Here is a 13,026-nt window from a genome sequence, read left to right as displayed (position 1 = left end):
AGAGATTAAGGTCCTGTAAAAGATGCATGATGGTCGGCAAATAGCTATGACTTGGTTAATTGGACATTTTATAAAAGATGCTATTTAGACGATTAAGGAGTTTGCGCAAAAAAAAAAAAAATTTAGAGAAGAGATTATGGCACAGCCCATGGTCATTTATGATTTCAGTTGAATAATACACACATTTGGCCACTGAGCGGTTACAGTAGTCATACATTCGGTACAGTAGATGAACAAATGTTCATGTTCTTGTATTTCAACGTGTTTCTGCAGAGCCTGGAATTCAAATAGACTACTAAAAAAAAAGTGCATTCCCTCAAGACACCTGTCTTACATGTTATGCTCAGGTGGCATTCACATTTGGTTTCACAGATCCTCATTGCTGAACGATGAGTGTGCATCCATACATTATTGCCAGCCATTACATGGTTCCTTTAAAACATTATTAGTTTAGGTAACATATAAAGAACTGGCCTATAAAAATAGATAATTTTCCTATCTAATTTTTATGTGAATTACAACCATGTGAAGATGCTCAAGTTGGCTACTGCATGTTCAGGATACTCTGAAAACTGAAATGGAGAAGCTGTAGACATTAATTGGACAGCATATAAAGTTATATACATCTCTAACTACAAGATGAGTGCTGCGTTGAGTAATAGTAACTTTTTTTATATTTCTCGTTTCTACACACTGGAGAACAGCTGCTATGGAAATATGATACAAAAACTACCATATGTTGTATAAACCGTAAACGGTGCTCGACTGTGTCCCTGGAGGAATGTTATGGAGATGATTCATCGTGATGAGATCCGCATCACTGCAGGGGTGCGTCAATTCGTGCAGGCGAGCTCGAGACACACCCAATGTTCATCTTGCGCTGAACAGGTCACAACAATCCCCTCAACAGACTCCATCCATCTGCTATCGTCACGCAGACTTGACTCAGTTGGTGTTTATATAGCATTTATCAGAAATGTGAACAAAATAAAAAGATAGAATTAGACCTGTTGGCGCTTTGTGTGTCGGTTGAGTCCATGGCATTGTTAACTCTACTGTAACTAGGTACTTAATGAGAACTTCATAACCTGTCGTCATTATCACCTTTAAGTTATTACATGTTTGTTATCATTGTTACCTCATTAAACTTAGAGATAGTTAGCATTGCATTCTGTTGCATTCCAACACATGGTAAAGGGTTACAGTTGTTATGGGGTAATTATTTTCACACACAACCCACACCAACAAACACCTTGTCACTGTTACCTTAAATGGCATTTTTGTTATCAAAGTCTTGTCTTGTCAAAGTCAAATGTCTTTATCATTATTCATATATGAACTGCTCTATATGACACTGTTCTCTGATGTGCTGAGGTCTGCATCACTCCAGCAGATTTATTGGTGGAAAAAAAGAGAGACGCCATTATACTGCAGGCACTGAATGAACTCACTGATCCAAAAAGAGCAGTTTTTGTCATGTAAATTGGCGAGCAGCTCGGCACAGACTGGACAGTGGAGCTGAAAGTGGAGACATTCTTGTCTGGCTTTCCCTCTGTGTCTAAAGGGTGTGCAATTCTACTTCTTTTGGATTGTTTTGGTTTCTCAACAGTGCGCGGAGTGAGCAGCTCAGACTTTTCTGCTAATGAGTCCAGTTCACCACGGCAGCACCTTGTTCACAGTAAGTAACGTCCTCAGTTACAATTAACATCTTTGCAAATGATGGACTGGTAATGAGATAAATGCAAAATATGCTACAGCTGCACAGTAATGTGTTTGTTTTGGTGGTCAACCTAAGAGTTTCAGGCTGTCAGTGAACAGTTTAATCTAACTTTCGACATGTTTATAAGTGTAGACTAATTATTTTGTTGAGTAGTAGTTTAGTTGAAAGAAAGAAGCAACTGTTTTAAATGTGTATTTGGTACAGTAAGCAGGTAACTGTGGTCTTATACAGTATGGGAGTTCTTTACTTGCACTGATGTCCCACTGATGTTTTTTTTTACCTATGTACCTGCCTACTACCATCTTCCCTACCAAAATACTGTAAAATGATATGAGAACTGAGGAACAACGGTTTTTGACATGCCGTGATATGCTCTATTTCATCATTTTTGTAGCTTTGTAATGGTGTGTTGGCTTTGCCAGGTATCTCTCAAAACAAAAATCAAGGGACTTCCTGGTTAAATAAAGGTAGATAAATAGAGATGATGGTTCTCAGTCATCCAGGTCAGGTCAAGACTGTGCTGTCCACCTACATCTGAAGGAGAAAAACCATTCCTTTGAGGACAACAATGTTAACGTGTTGTCCAGAGAAGACAGATGGTTTGAAAGAGGAGTAAAAAAAAATCGATCTATGTCAAACTGGAACAACCATCTTTGAACAGAGGAGAAGGCCTAAGACATTACTTATCACCCACCTACAATGCTGTACTGAGTTCTCTCCCCAGACAGCTTAACAACCATTCACACCTGGACCCACCTGGCACTAACTACCCACATGAAGGCCAGTTAAGTCAACCACCCATAATTGGCCCTAACGACTCTGAAACTCAGAGCTCACATGCGTCCTTAACGACTCTGTAAGGACACTCCCACAGTTTAAAAGCCTGCCAACTCCTCCAGTTAGTTAGAACTGAAGAAGCCTCTTAGATAAGAGGTGAAACGTCTTCAACAAACTGGAACACGTCCAGCTGCCTACGATACAGCACTTAGAAGTTAATGAATACTTTTAAATGGGGATGTGGAACACATTAAGGCTATTTTAAATAAATCACTACTTCACTGCGATGCATACAACTAGTCTGGTTTAAGATGACAAAGAAAAGTAGATAATTTATTTGTTATGAGGAAAACATCTTAAAGTAGTATTGTAGTAGTGTAGAGAGTCAAGAAAAAAAAATGCTTTCTTCAACTCCTCCAGCTGCCCAACCTTCTCTTCATCTCTTCCCGATGACAGGTGTCATGAATAACATTGATCATTTCGATATAATATAATGCCCTGTTCATGTGGGTGCCACTTGAGATGCACCACCCACCCAATTACTGTTGCAGACCAAGAACACTGCTGTCACTACCCCAATGGAGGAGCTGCCCAATCTGAGTAGCGCATGTGCGATGGGTCTGCTGCCTTGGACAGTTAACTATGGCAACACAAACCGGAAAAACTACACACAACTGTAGAAAACAGGACATTTTTTTAAGTTAGCTTACGATTCTGACAGCATTTGCTCATTATCATTTCAAACGCTGTGGTTGCCTTTTGTAGAATTTCTTTAATTCAATTTTAATTTTCACCGAAAGCTCAAATCAAGCATGAAAAGTGCTTTATTTCTTGCACTCAGGGAAACCTTACACAAAAATGATTCAGTAGGTGGGCCACTCCCTTCCAGCTCCTCCTCCACAAAGTGAAAGGGCTGTTTAGACTGGCATCACTGCCAAAGTGTCAGCCAAGAAAGCAGAGAGGGGGGAAGAGTTGTTTCTGCAGGAGTTTTGTTCTCCTTGAGAGAAGTTAGACATTGTATTAAATCTGATGTGGTTGCGAATACATGACTGTGTATGTCTCAGTTCAAGACTGCCCGGTGTGGTATGAACAGTGAAGAGGAAAAGGCTGTTTTCTCCTGAGTCATGTTAACTCCTTAAATCCCAGATTTGTGTGACATGTGAGTCTGTGTAAGTCCAGTTATAAACTGTGCGACAGGCCGTGATTGAAATGACCCTTTAACACCTGATGTGTGGTCTGCTGGAGCCAAGAGGACAGCTCACACTGACACTGGCCCTATGCGGAACTCCTACTACTTCTTTGGAAATGTTATTGCACTCATTATGAAACTCTATTCAAACAGTGCCTATCAGGAAAGAAAGCATGCAACACAATGCAACAGTTGTTGTTTAAGGTATGATAAATAATTTAAAAAAGGGCTACAGTTAGGAAACAGGGCGAATAACTAGAGGAGACAATATGAAACAAATTAAAATCAGTCTGATAATGAATGTGAAACCTGACCTGAACCAATGTCTAGAATTTGCTGGGCCAAAGAAAAGGAATGTAGGGTTGTAAAAGGTTTCAAAGGCCAAAAACAACATTTTTTCCAAACTTGTTTGTTTCGCTCCCAGTGGCCTGAAGGTTGCAGAGTCGGGGGGGTGGTTGGGGTGATGAGATGAGTCATGCACAGGACTGTCCCTCCAAAGACCAAAGTTTGTGTCCCATTTGTGACCAAGATTCAAGAGTGATTTGTTCTTAAGTTGTGTAATTTAAGTAAGTTGACAACCTAAATGTAGTAACTTACATAAGTTGGAAGACTGAACATACTTATTTTAACCTAAAGTGTGGCCTTAACCAATTAGTTTTGTAGCCTAGCTCAACCAATCATAAAGTCATAATATGTAATATACAAACTTTTCATTCTGTATAAGTTATCATTGCTAATTAGACTAGACTGGACTGGACACGTGCAAAACTGACACCAGAGGAGTGGGTACACGATCACAATTTGAAGCTTCAGGCCACTGACCAAGCTGCCATATTTGACGAGTTGAAAGTGAGAATGTGTTGTCCAAAACAGATGTCCTGGGATGATGGGACTTGTAAATAGGAATAACAGGCTCTCTCCTTGGAGTTTTATAAGGGGTAAGTGCTGCCTGTCAGTTTTCTTGGGTAAATTAGAATAAGAGCTGTAATGATTAATCTATTAGTCAATAGACATAAAAATCAATCAGCAACTATTTGGATAATCGCGTAAATGTTTTAATACATGTTCATGCAAACTTACCAAACATTTATTGGTTCATTTACAGGGAGACAAATCTGTCGCTGTCAGAAAAGCCATAACATCTTTGTATAGAATATGCACAAAGCCACTCAAAATGTATCAAAACTGGGTTATTTAATTTTCAGTTTTCTTAATGCTGTGATGAGCTCTGAAGCAGATTTGAATAATTCTGGCATACAGCAAACATTTTTTGTTTGTTTGTCTTGTTTTATGTTTTGCTTTATATCAAATTGGCTTTAAATTGTAATGTATTCAAAAGGAAGTTTCTAAATAGCAGCTATCACAGCCAGAGTGAAAATGATGAATGGGCAAATGATTCACCACCTAACTATGTTGAGACGAATATGATTAAGAAGAAAGAATGCCGGTTTAGGGCGTCTGTTTTTTAATTTCTTATCTGAACATTTTCTCTATCGACAACAGCAAGCAACGATGCTGTAATGTAGGGGTTCAGTGTCTGTAGTTAGTTGTCTGAATTCAACCAAACCTTGTGGTGGCATATCAGAAAACGCTAATTTCGTTTGTAACAGTTATAGTGGTGATTTGTAAGACGCTCACAAAACATGCACTGACGAGGCCAAATCAGAAAATACTCACATATCGGTAGTGATGGAATGTAACTAAGTACATTTAAGGAAAATTTTGAGATACTGTACTTATACTTTACTTGAGTATTTCCATTTTCTACTATGTTATATCTACTCTATTACATTTTGGAGGCAAATACTGTACTTTTACTACATTTATTTGATAACTTTAGTTACTAGTTACTTTCAGAGTGATTGTGATGGGATTTTAAAAAAAAAGAACAAACAGATTCCATCGATCAGAAAAATGCTGAATATCAGATCCAATGATTATAATCGTATAAGTAAATTTATTGCAAGAAAATTACTTTTGATACTTAAGAACATTTAATATCAGACACTATTACTCAAGTTCTACTATTCATATAAGTGGCCGATATTTAATTTTTAAAAAACTTTTATTTAAGTATGCCTCTTTGGTGCTTTTTACCACACTGTACATGGATTTGTTTGGAAGGCGATGATACGTTGCAAAGGACTTGTTGGATACACAGTGGTAAGATAGTATTTAAACCTGTGGATCCTGTGCTCTCCACAATGTAGTCTTTTGTAAGCTCCCTTGTAAAAGACTGTGGAAACACAATTAAACATAGTGAGCATGAGGATTGAATGCCAGGGTCACTGTGCCACCCTGGTTCTTCTGCTCAGGAATGCAGACTCCCATATTGGTACTTTACATCCTCTACAGAGTGAAGGAAGTGGCTTCCCCTCCAGAAAAGGAAGAAATACATGTGGTGATCATAATGTTCACATCAAATGTTTGACTAGTAAAAAAATGTGCCCGTTAGTGTGAGCTCGCGATTGTGCAAACACAAGAGTCACATAGCTGTTTCCCATAGCCTCCAGGCAGTGTTCTGCTCTGAGTGCCACTCCCAGGAGCCTGGAAGGAGGCCACGGAAGGAGGGGCCTGGCATCCCTCTCTCAAGCCCACACAGGTGAACTCTCGTTGGGGTGGAATGCAGCAGGGAGGGGGCCTTGACACATAGAGGTGTGGAGCTTTTAATTTCCAACAGGGTGGGGAAGAGTTTGAGGTACAGGAAGGGAGTTAACCCTCTCCGTCACAGCTACTCACCTGGATAGGGAAGGGAGGGTGTGGGTGTGTGTGTGTGTGTGTGTGTGAGAGAGAGAGAGAGAGTGTGTGTGCAGAAGCTAAAGGAGGGATCAAGTCACAGCACACGCATTCATATCCACTCAGTCGCTCTGAGCCTCACTGTCTCTCATATCTCTCTCCTGTACACACTTTAAAACTCTTGCACACACGGAGACACACACACACAACACAGAGTTTGAGGGCAAATAAGTCAATATTTGACCAGACTGAGCTGTACAGGAAGGAGGAAACAAAGGAGAGAAGAGACTAAGTGGAAGTCTTCTCTGGAACTTTGAACTTGGACACGAGGAGGAAGAAGTTTTTTTTTCTCTTTTTGCAGGTGGATACAAACTTTTCCAAAACTCTTGGGCCAAACAAAGCAAAAGGGGAATTTTTTTTTTTCTTCTTATTTAGTGTTGGACTTTTGGACTTGGACTGGGCGAGATCACAGTAAGAGGTTTGTTTGATCAGTAATCTCTTTGTATCCAGTCATAAATTGGCTAACGTCTCCATTGTTTTCAATGCCCTTCACCCGTTCGTCTCAGCCTGGCAACATCGACTGATTATTCTGCTGGTTCGTATTTGTGTGACTTTTGAGCGAGGTGAATAGCTATAGTGTGCGTTATGTAACGTTATATCTCACCATTGGTTTCAAAATTGCATGCGAGGCTGAAGATTGAGCTGTGGACAGATTTGGATTTGGTTTAGTACTCGTTCTCTTATTTTCTTCTTAGTTTCTGCGTGATTGCCCGCGTCAAAGCAGAGACTACAATGCAGCACAGGTGACAGAAACTGGATCTGAACAAGCAGTGGAGATAGAATTCCCTGCGGCCCTGACCTTGTGTTGTTTGGGCTTTTGAGGTGATAGTGTCAAAAGCTGGAATTTTCCAGGTGTGTGAAGCTGCAAATTAACTCAGTGTCAAAGACAGGTTCACTGCCATGACCCGTAAATCTGTTACTAAAGACCTCCATCCCCTTACTGATGATGTCAGTACAGGGGTCAGACCCACACCCAGCGGTGGTATGCTCACCTGGCAGGCACACTGTAGAGACAACAACTGTGGCTTTCAACCCCGTTGAAATGTCCCTTCTTCTTCGTGCCACGGTGTCATTCAGACAAAAGAAAGAGCAACACGAATGACTCAGTTCTATTTTCTGTCTCTCAAGCTGTAATTTGTGTCACCCAGTTTACTGTCAGTGTCATAAACGCCTGCGTGCCTTTGATTTCGTCTGAGACGGAAGAAAAACACAGTGCTTTTTCCCCACTCAGCTCATATGCCCTGACTGATGATCAAGTTTGGAGCATAAGAGCTGGTCTGTTCTGTCTTTTCCCTGACCTCTCCTGGTCAGTGATTTATGTGTGCCTCATGGCATGAACTCGCACACACACCTTTATTCACATTTAGTTCACAGCGAGGTGCTAAGGTGCCTTTCCCATGTGTTTTCAGGCTGTGTTTTTAGCTTGGAAAGGTCATTCTCTCACCTCATGGAGAAATTCTTTCTTGGAGCTGTAAATCTTCAGAAGCCAAATCATCATTTTTTGTGCACTGTGGTGACACATGCAGTATTCAGTTTTACTGCCCACTATGACAATTACTGAAGCATTTCATGCCACATAGTGGCCTTTGTTCACTCTCCACCTCCTGTCTCTAGTGGAGATTGTTTTTGCAGCTTCCTCTTTATCAGATTGTCTTCTGTCCAAGACTCCAGCGTTGAATTATAAAGTGGTTTTATTGTGAAATCTACACAGCTCGTGATTCTTCTATCACATTTTGTCATGCCTTAGCTGGCTATATATTATATGGCTCTGTCTGACCTAGGCTACCTGAGAATAGCAGGTGGTATACCACTTCCAAACTTCATGAAAAGCACAACTTATTCACCTATATTCAGGTATAAAGAGCATGTTTATGTTATAATTTAAGAAGAGGAATGAAATGAAAGGGTTAAAAATATGAGGTTTCCAACCATTTTAACTTTACAGTTTTCGAGTCATTAGCTACACACCCCAGTGCCGTTGTAAAGTCGGGGGATGTTTTGTAGTCTACAAAACATTTCTGGAGCTTCACAGCATTCTCCTAATCAACTGAAGTAGTTGGGACTTGATTTGAAAAAAATATTTACACAATTTTTTCAAGCCAAAATCTTCACTGTCCCTGCTAAGCTAAAGTTTTTAGTGCACACACCATCTGAAGTGGGTGCATGAGCTCGACTGCCTGCCAAGGGTGTAAATAATGTTTTTTCAAGTCACTTTCAGATCTTGGGGCTCACTGAGACTTGGATTACACCTGACAAGCTATGGGGCCATTTTATGTTTTTTTCCAGTTGCTTTTTTGTGTTTTAAAACAAGTCTCCATTTACTTCAGTTGTTTAGGAGAATGCTGTAACGCTGTTTTGCTGTGAAGCTCCAGAAATGTTTCGTAGACTATGCAACTACACCTGACTTTCCATCCTTCTTTTGGATGAACTGTTCTTTTAATATGTCGTGTTGTAGACAGCGTTTGGCAGGAGGAAAAAAAATCCATTAACCTCCATTGTATCTCAAAACCTATGTACCTAAACAATTTGCATGGCGAGATAACGGAGGTGTGTGAGAAAACATGTCATATGTAATTCGGTTGAACAGACCCTTTTGTGTGTATGTTCACTGTTTATGCCTACAATCAGGTATAAAAGATGTTTGTGTTCCTTCGAGAAGTTTCTTCCTGCTCTGAATGACTCTTGGTTAGCTGCTCTTTTTACAAACTAAGGTGATGGTAAGGGGAGTGGCCGGGCCTGTTAACTTTCCCTGGAGGCTTGACCGAGGGAAAGTACAGGTGGTTCCAGTTACAATGAAGTCTGCAGAGATAAAAGTCTCTCTCGCTGCCTTTTTTTCCTCCCTCGTTCTCTCTCTCTCTCTGTAACAGTGAGTTTTGGCTGTACTATACATGATGTGCATATATGAATGTGTCTGTGTGTGTTTACAGGAAGGAGATGGGGAGAAGGGCGTTGCATCTCTCAGTGGGGCTTGGGCTTCTAGCCGTCCTGTTGACCTGCTGTTATGCTGAAGGTGAGGAAGCCCAGAGTCATAATTAATGATTCTGTTTCACTACAAGTCATTTATTGACATATTATTTTGTATGTTAATAGCCTATATAGGATAGATCACGATCAATATCTTAGCATAGTTTTAGTTTTAAGGATTTCTCTGTAGTGTTATAAGGGGTGGTTTGCCTTTTTTCAGTAAATACTGATTGGGTCACTGAAATGGTGAAACAGAGATGTAGTGAACAGTAAACTTTCCTGATACTGTTTGTATCATTTAACATTGAATATTTGGGTTTTTTTTACTGCTGAATGAAAAAACAAGAAATGTGATCACGTTATCTTGGACCTTGGGAAAATTATGATTTGATTTTTTCACTAATTTCTGTCATTATATCAACTAAATAAGTTATATGTTTGATTAATCAGCGCACATATTCCTTAATTGAAATGCTCTGAATAGTCAGACTCCTTAAATTAACCAAGCTCAGTTGATCCACTGTTGTAGACTAACCTAATATTATATTACTGATGACTAGTACTTACAGTATATGATGGCTTTGTATTTGTGAGGGTTTACCTCCTAAAGATCAGGACCTTCGTATATTTTTATTTTCTCCACCTCTTCGTTTACTACACTGTTAGGAAGCTGTTGGTTTCAGTATTGCTTTCATTTGAACTATCAGGTGGAAATAAGATGTTTTGCCAAAGTGTGTTGGGTGGTACCGCAGATATTCTAGCTATGTTTCGTGGGTTTGATTCACACTGTGTTGCGTCTCTGTGACCCCGTCTCTTCCTGACACTCCCCTCGATCTCTCTCCGCCCTCTGCTACAGTGAACTACTGCTTCGCTTCCAGGGCCAAGAACTGCACAGAATGCCTCCAGTCTGGGAAAGACTGCGCCTACTGCTCTGATGAGGTGAGAGTACAAAACAGTAACAGTATAAAATAGTGGATTCAAATCTGTCAGTCCTGAGATAAGTCATGAGGGCTGAGGCATTCCCCAAGGAGTGATGCTGCCCTTTTTAACTACCCAGTATTTTAACTATTTTGTTAGGGTTAAAATCTGTACTAATCAAAACTAACTAATCAAACCTCTTGTTTGCTCAGACCTTTGATGGCCCTCGCTGTGACCTGCGCAAGAATATTCTTGCTCATGGCTGTGGTGAGGCGGCTGTAATCACAGCTAAGGGCAGTATGAATGTAAACAGCGTAAGTCTTCATCAACCTAATTTCTCTCCAAGTCATTCCACCATTCTTGAGGCTTACATTCATGTTGTTGTTTCTCATCAGAAATGGGAAGTCTTACCTTTACGTCTGTGTTTTTCCTGCTCAGAATCAACAAATCGACATGACACTTCAGAAGTCTCAAGTGTCTCCGCAGAAGGTGACCATGGCCCTTCTGCCAGGAGAGGAGAGGCTGATGGATGTGGAGGTGTTTGCTCCAACCAAAGGCCCTCTGGACCTTTATATTCTTATGGACTTCTCCAACTCCATGGCTGACGATTTGGACAACTTGAAGAGGATGGGCAAAGAGCTGGGTGAGCATCTTTGTACTGACAATTGTGACGACAGTTGAGGAAGTGTTAGCGGTACAGTAATACTGATGGTGAATGTGTTTCCTGTAGCTTCATTGGTGGACAAGCTGTCAAATGACTACACCATTGGGTTTGGAAAGTTTGTGGACAAAGTGATCGAGCCCCAGACGGACATGAGACCCGAAAAGTAAGAAAGAAAATGTGACATGAACACATTGAAAAGACAAGCACATACATACAGTACTACAATCTAATTTCACATGCCGTTTACGTTTTCTCTCTTGTCTTTTGTCCATCCTCCTTCCACCCTCTCAGACTCAGTCAGCCTTGGCCAAACAGCGACCCTCCGTTCTCTTTCCAGAACGTTATCAAGCTGACCAGCAACTCGGACGACTTCACCAAAAGGCTCCAGAAGGAGAGAATATCTGGCAACCTGGATGCCCCTGAAGGAGGTTTTGATGCTATACTGCAGGCTGCAGTTTGTCAGGTTAGTAAGAATATTAAATACAAATCAGATGTTGCTCTGCCTTATCTGGCTAAATTTTGCAGAAGATCGGCGACTGTTTGGTTCATTCCCATTGCTCTCTTAGCATTTTATCAATAAAGCTCTAAAAAGCCACTATATACTGAATCCTGTATCTGCTGGATGTGTAGGAAACTGCTCCTTGTTAACTTAAATTTGATACTATATCTGTGTAATGATAATAGCTTATGTATGCTGCCTCTAAGTGACCAAATCATTAATTATTGCAATTTGAAGAATACTAGGTGTGCAGGGAAATTTAATATGCCACTAATGATTATTGTCACTTCTGGCAAGACTATCTGGTACTCACAAAACATTTGCAATGTGCATCTTCTCTCGTCTTTTCTTATTCTCTGCTTACCACTGTGTTTTCTGCTCCCATTTGTTTGATATGCTGATTTTAGGAGGAGATCGGCTGGCGCAACCACAGCACACATCTCCTGGTTTTCTCCACCGAGTCAGCCTTTCACTACGAGACCGATGGCGCAAACGTGCTGTCCGGCATCCTGCCACGCAATGACGAAAAATGCCACCTGGACTCAAATGACAAATACACCAAGGATGTAAAGCAGGATTACCCTTCGATACCCACACTGGTCCGCGTGCTGGGCAAACACAACATCATTCCCATCTTTGCTGTCACCGACCACTCCTACACATACTATAAGGTATTCAACTGTTATGCTGCTCGCTCCATGGTGTCAAGTTTTATGTCAGAATCTAGGTTATTGATTTATTTTTTGTACAATGTGCGCTTGTCTGGGTAGAAACTCCAAGAGTATTTCCCCATCGCTGAGGTTGGTCTGCTGCAAGAAGACTCATCCAATATCCTGCAAGTCATGGAGACTGCCTTCGAGGTAAAACACCACCTCTTCTAACACCTGTCAGGTGGAAAAAGATCTCTTTTTGCGTGTTTTTTGCAGTTGCTGTTACTCCATAGACAATTGAGTCAAATGGCTGTGCAAACGTGTGTTTACTGATGTTGTCATATGTCCTTTCAGAATATCCGTTCTAAGATGAGCATTCGCGCAGAGGAAAAACCCAAGGCTTTCGAGACAGAGTTCTTGAAGACCAGCGGAGAATTGGTTCAATTCGGGAATTTTAATTTCAAACCAGGAGAAACAGTAAGAGGAAAAACAAGATGGAAACAGCTAATTCAACTCAAAAACAAACATTCATGGATTTAGACCCAAATACTCGATCTATATAAACGGGTAGTTTTTACCTAGATTAATATTTTGACCTAAATTCTAATTTTTTAAATATTTTTTTTCTTGAATCTACTCCAAGGAACTTTTAACTGGCTATGAAACAGTCTCAATTTATTACTGATGCCCCTATACAACCTACATAAGCAATAAAATGAGCTATTTCTCCAAAGTTCACTTTGTTTCTTCATGATCATCAGTTATTAGTATTACATAGGCACGAATAGGACATCTTTAGAAGATCTTTATGACAGGAGTTAGTGGTGATCATATCACATTTATTCGCAG

At 40.4% G+C, this 13,026-nt stretch overlaps 1 protein-coding gene across 4 annotated transcripts in view; it reads left to right on the top strand.

Annotated features, from left to right (window-relative positions):
- Positions 1 to 1,534: 1,534 nt before the first annotated feature.
- The window catches only part of itgb4 (integrin, beta 4), a 28,011-nt gene continuing 16,519 nt past the window's right edge, over positions 1,535 to 13,026 (top strand). For 2 of the 4 annotated variants that reach the window (XM_084342406.1, XM_084342404.1), the window contains exons 1-10: positions 6,548 to 6,900; positions 9,410 to 9,492; positions 10,303 to 10,385; positions 10,577 to 10,678; positions 10,803 to 11,007; positions 11,095 to 11,191; positions 11,320 to 11,491; positions 11,935 to 12,198; positions 12,298 to 12,387; positions 12,532 to 12,654. In XM_084342406.1, the coding sequence (XP_084198532.1) occupies positions 9,417 to 9,492; positions 10,303 to 10,385; positions 10,577 to 10,678; positions 10,803 to 11,007; positions 11,095 to 11,191; positions 11,320 to 11,491; positions 11,935 to 12,198; positions 12,298 to 12,387; positions 12,532 to 12,654 (1,212 nt within the window). In that variant the 5' untranslated portion in view covers positions 6,548 to 6,900; positions 9,410 to 9,416. Of the gene's footprint in view, positions 1,679 to 6,547; positions 6,901 to 9,409; positions 9,493 to 10,302; positions 10,386 to 10,576; positions 10,679 to 10,802; positions 11,008 to 11,094; positions 11,192 to 11,319; positions 11,492 to 11,934; positions 12,199 to 12,297; positions 12,388 to 12,531; positions 12,655 to 13,026 lie in introns of those variants that run through there. The other 2 variants (XM_084342405.1, XM_084342407.1) reach the window with 2 other exon arrangements.

Source organism: Pagrus pagrus (assembly GCF_965226575.1).
Source record: "Pagrus pagrus genome assembly, chromosome: 21".
In the NCBI taxonomy this organism is placed as follows: Eukaryota; Metazoa; Chordata; class Actinopteri; order Spariformes; family Sparidae; genus Pagrus; species Pagrus pagrus.
Note: the sequence above shows the minus strand (reverse complement) of the source record. Positions and strands in the feature narration are given on the sequence as shown.